The 1,899-nt window shown below is 32.2% G+C and overlaps 1 protein-coding gene across 1 annotated transcript; it reads left to right on the top strand.

The window, feature by feature from the left end:
- The first annotated feature begins 408 nt into the window (after positions 1 to 408).
- LOC111900880 (uncharacterized) lies at positions 409 to 1,566 on the top strand. The gene has a single exon (XM_023896759.3). It carries the CDS (start codon positions 822 to 824, stop codon positions 1,371 to 1,373), a length of 552 nt encoding a protein of 183 aa, XP_023752527.1. The 5' UTR covers positions 409 to 821; the 3' UTR covers positions 1,374 to 1,566.
- Positions 1,567 to 1,899: the final 333 nt, after the last annotated feature.

Here is a 1,899-nt window from a genome sequence, read left to right as displayed (position 1 = left end):
TATATATATATATATATATATATATATATATATATATATATATATATATATATATATATATATATATATATATATATATATATATATATATATATAAACCATCAAGTACATGTGTCCCTACAATCTCCCAACATCCTTAAATCCACCTCGTTTCGATTAATTTAGATTGTTAAAATTTATTATTTCACCTACTTCAGTTAATTAAAATATAAGTAAAAAGCAATTCATTTACAAGTAAGTGGATAAATTATAACAATAACAAGTGTAGTCGAAATGTAATTCCAATTCAAGGACCAATTATTTAGGATAAATAGTAACAATATTAATCGTGAAATATACCTAATATTCAAGGGACCATTTATGGAATTCACCCAAACCTTCTTACCTCTATGACTTTGCATCCATCGGCCACCAATTATCAACGCCAAACTCCCGATGTTCTCGCCCCTTCATTTTTGTGACTCCATTCCTTAAAACCCTTGTCCAAGTTCCTCTCTTTGCTCCTTCAGTTCTTATCAATCCCCCTAATTTCACTTACCCTTTCTGCTATCTTACCCAAAAGCCTCAAATCGCAACTGGGTATGTCCCAATTTTAATTATTTCTTTCGAATTTTCAATCTTTAGGGTTTGCTCTGCCAAAACCCCTTCCCAAATTCGTAGCTCTTAACGTAGTGGATCTAAAGCTAATTCCGAGAAGTAAGTTATGTTGTACTCTTCACTGTTATAATCAATTATCTCGTTGATTGCTAATTAGGTCTAATTCTTGCTTCTTAAACTTCGAATTTTGAAACCCTAGTTTTTTTTTTTGTCGATTTAACCCAATGTCTGAGGGGTATGCAATTGAGCTTTATTTTGATCCCGCTCTTGAAAACCAAGTTTTAAAGGCATGGAATGTGGTCGCTCGTCGCCAAATTAGCACTCACCTTATAGAAATCGAATCTAGACCTCATATTACTCTCTTTTCTAGCCCTTTTATCGATCCATCAAAGCTTGAAAACATCGTAAAAGGATTTGCATCAAAGCAAGACCCTTTACCCTTATCTTTTGGTTCAATCGGAAGCCTTCCAAATGACAACAATGTCTTATTCCTTGCTCCAACTCCTACTTTACCCCTCCTTCAATTCCATTTCCAATTATGTGATGCGATGAAGAGGGAAGGAATTGAAATTGGGGAAGAGTATCGCCCAGATTCATGGATTCCATTCTGTCCTGTTGCTGAAGAGGTTCCAAAGAATCGAATGGCTGAAGCTTTTACAGTTTTGAGGGATTTGAAGTTGCCTGTTACTGGATATGCGATGGATATTGGATTGGTGGAATACTCTCCTGTTCGTGAACTCTTTTCCTTTGTGCTTGGTAACTCGGTTGAATCTTGAATCTTGAATCTTGAGGTTTGAGTCTTTTTAAAGATATTTGTTCTTCGTGTTCATGTTCATGTTTGTGTTGATTAATATTTAATATTTATCTTTTGAATTTGATGTCGTCTATTTCTGTTGTAAAAAACTTATTGTAGAATACCATTGGTTATTTGTTCTCATATAATATTATGACATGCTATAAGTTTCTATATATTTGTTCTCATGTAATGAGAAAAACATAGGGTAATTTAGATGTTTATTATCAAAGTGATTGTAGCATGAATTAGGTTCTTTTATATTAAACATAAAAATAGTATATCATTTTCTTGAAATATGATTATAATGATCTCAAAATATCGTAAAGTCGTAATCAAATGATGCATAGCTTGTATGTTTATGTTTTGGACAAAAAAATGGCATGTTACTAATGTAGTATTGTTGATATGAGGTTTCTTTCATACATATTTGAAGTTGTTTTTTTTTTCAAGATTCTATGAGTTTCTCCATTTGGAAGATCTATTGTCCTACGTGTTTTGTCATTTAG

This window comes from Lactuca sativa, chromosome 3 (genome assembly GCF_002870075.4).
Source record: "Lactuca sativa cultivar Salinas chromosome 3, Lsat_Salinas_v11, whole genome shotgun sequence".
NCBI classification, from domain to species: domain Eukaryota; kingdom Viridiplantae; phylum Streptophyta; class Magnoliopsida; order Asterales; family Asteraceae; genus Lactuca; species Lactuca sativa.
This window is presented reverse-complemented; position numbering and strand designations above follow the sequence as displayed.

Bases quoted from the DNA above. Each gene is read 5' to 3' on its own strand.
- LOC111900880 (XM_023896759.3), top strand. From the start codon at position 822: ATGTCTGAGGGGTATGCAATTGAGCTTTATTTTGATCCCGCTCTTGAA.